Here is a 2772-nt window from a genome sequence, read left to right as displayed (position 1 = left end):
CCCCGCAGCCGCGCCACCTCGTCGCCCAAGCGCGGCGCAGCCCCGCGCCGCCGCCGCGGCCGCCGCGCGCCCCTCCTCCGCGCGCCCCTCCAGCACCCGGTTGCGCGCCTCCAGGCCCCGCGCCGCCGCGGCCAGCCGGCTGATCGCATCTCGCAGCATTGCAGCCCGTGTCCAGGCAACGCACCCTGCGGCGCTGGGGAGGCGGATTGAACGCGCCGGGCCGTTGTAGGAGAGTGCTGGATTGCGAGGCGCGGGGCGGCGGGCGAGGGGAAGGGGGGGCAGGGCCGCCCTGCAACGGTATCGATGGCAGCAGGCGCTCGCGGGGGACGCGCCTGGCGGCGCCCCAAGCGGCGCACACGCGCGCCGGCCGCAGGGAGCGAGGCGGCAAGTAGAAGGGGAAGCCCGCGGCGCCAGAACCAGGGCCGGTGGCGGCGTGAGCGAGCGAGTGCATTGGCGCTCCAATTGTAAGGGGTCGTGTGCGAACCGCAGCCGCGCGGCAGCTCGCCTCGCAGGCAAGGCGGGACGTGCCCGGCTCGCACGCGGCAACACGCAACAGGTCCTTGTCATTTACCAGCACGAGCAACAATACGGCAAAGGAAACGGACATTTAAAATTCCAAATCCCCCCCCCCCGCACACACACACACACACACACACGCGCCCACCCACCATCGGAAGGTGGCCACGTCAGCCAGGGTGTACTCTGACCAAATTATGTAATCCCGCCCCTCCAGCTGCTCCTCCAGCACCGCCAGCAGACGCTTCACCTGCGGGTTGGGTGATGCCAGGGTGATGACGTCAGGGTGACATCATCGGCGACGAGGCCGCACTCGCACGCGCAGGACGCAAGGAGAGGGTCGGTGCGACCGGGGTGGCTGAGAGGGGCAGCATGCCGCAACGAACAAAGCGATGTCGCGCCCTCCGCAGGCGGCGACACCGCACGCCGAGCGGCGCATTGCATGCCGACACATTGCATGCACGGCAACCGCCTTTGCTATCCTTGCGGGTGTCGTGGTCTCGACAGGGCTGTCGACACACGCCCTGCTCGAGGTCGGCGCGGCTGGACCAGATCAGATCGTGCCAGATCGCTCGCTGAGATCGCTCCAGATTGAGAGATCTGGCCCTGCCGCCGCCCACCTCTGCCTTGTAGCAGTTGATGCCATACTCAATCTTCTCAGGGGCATACCTAGTGTGGGTTTTGGCAGGTGATAGGATCGCTTGTATCATCGAATGATCGAATCATCAAATGAATCAAACCATGACATGATCGGCCGGCCCGGCTGAGAGATCGAGCACTGCCTTGAAAGCGAGAGGCTTCCGCCTGTGCGCCAGGGGCGCGGGGCTGCGGTCGGCACAGCCTGCAGAGGGCTGGCAGCAGCCTGCAACTCAGGGTTCGTTCGTTCGGACGCCTGATGCCTCGCATCCCCACGCAGGCCCGGCTGCGGCGTGCGTGGCTCCAGCGCCGAGCTGTCGCGCCCTGCTGCGCCCTCCCAGTCTGGCGGGACGAGCGCTCCATCATAGCATACACGGCCGTCTCTGCTCGTTTGTACCCTCGTGCACACGCTGGTCAAACATAGGTTTGACCCCGCATCAGCATCCTGAAAACACCCTGTTGCGTTGACCAACAGGCTCACTTGTGAAAGTGGTTGCGCAAACATGGGGCCGGCCGACCCTGAGGGACAGGGCAGGGATCGATGGTGCAACGGGGTGGATGCAATGCGCTGCGATCGATGGGAGTCGCACTGGGGCGGTGGGGAAAATTGGTGTGCTGGATGAGCGGAGTTCGCCACGCACGACAAGCAGCTGCTTGCAGCGGCAGCCCCCGCTCGTCCGAGCGTGCCGCGCGTGCTGCCTTAAACAAACAAAAACAACCCGACTCGGCCAGCGCGTTTGCTGCCAACCAATCGGTTGCAACAATTGCCAGCAACCAGGGTGCATGATCATGGAATTAGGCCCAAGAACAGCCCTGCCCGGCAGAGCAAGGCAGGGAGCCTTGCGGCTCGCCGCCCCGGCTGTTGCGGCAGCACGCGCCGCGCGCAGCCCTGCTGTCAAAGTGGTAAGAACAACAGTCAGGCAGCGGCTCACCCGCCGATCTGCCAGAACAGCCAGCTCAGCGCCTCCCACTTGAGGGCGGGGTCCGAGGGCAGAAGCTTCCCTCCCGCCTTTTCAGACAGGTACAGCAGGATGGCGCCAGACTCGAACACAGCCAGGGGCTTGCCGCCTGCATCATTGTTGTTGTTTGAAGAGTGGCACCAAATCAAATTGGGATTTGCAGGGATCTTCCAAATGCGCATACACAAAGAATGCAGACAAACAGGGCGGCAGAGGCGCGCTTGACACTAGGCGGCGGCGCCAATTACAGGCCTGTCAGGGTCTGAGGGAGCAAGTGGCCCGCACACACACCGCTTCGCCCTTTGCGCAACCCTCGCTGGGCGTCAACACCAGCCAGCAGGCAGCCGCCCGCGAGACAGGGGCAAGAACAGGGATAGAGGCAAGTGCAGAAGACAGGGGCAGAGACGAAGGCGGGGGCAGGGACGGAGACGAGGGCACGGGCCAAGCGGCAAAACCAAGGAAGCACCCACCCGGCCCGTCTGGGTCAACTATTGCGGGGATCTTGCTGTTTGGGTTGATCTTTTTGAACTCCTCAGAGAACTGGTCACCTGGGTGTGAGAGGGTGTTGCGGTTTTGAGGGTGGGGGGCTCGGGTTTTGGGGGTGCCAATGTGAGCGGGTAAAGGCGTGGCGCGGATCAAGGGGGAGCGGTGGGGATTTGGG

General features: G+C 64.8%; 1 protein-coding gene across 1 annotated transcript in view; it reads right to left on the bottom strand.

Annotated features, from left to right (window-relative positions):
• Positions 1–2084: 2084 nt before the first annotated feature.
• The window catches only part of MNEG_9637 (glutathione S-transferase), a gene marked incomplete at both ends in the record, with an annotated part of 4988 nt that continues 4300 nt past the window's right edge, over positions 2085–2772 (bottom strand). Inside the window, 2 exons of the mRNA XM_014041891.1 lie at positions 2085–2220; positions 2582–2659. Of these exons, the coding sequence (XP_013897345.1) occupies positions 2085–2220; positions 2582–2659 (214 nt within the window). The remainder of the gene's footprint in view (positions 2221–2581; positions 2660–2772) is intronic.

The sequence above is a fragment of the Monoraphidium neglectum genome (assembly GCF_000611645.1).
Source record: "Monoraphidium neglectum strain SAG 48.87 unplaced genomic scaffold scaffold02006, whole genome shotgun sequence".
NCBI classification, from domain to species: domain Eukaryota; kingdom Viridiplantae; phylum Chlorophyta; class Chlorophyceae; order Sphaeropleales; family Selenastraceae; genus Monoraphidium; species Monoraphidium neglectum.
This window is presented reverse-complemented; position numbering and strand designations above follow the sequence as displayed.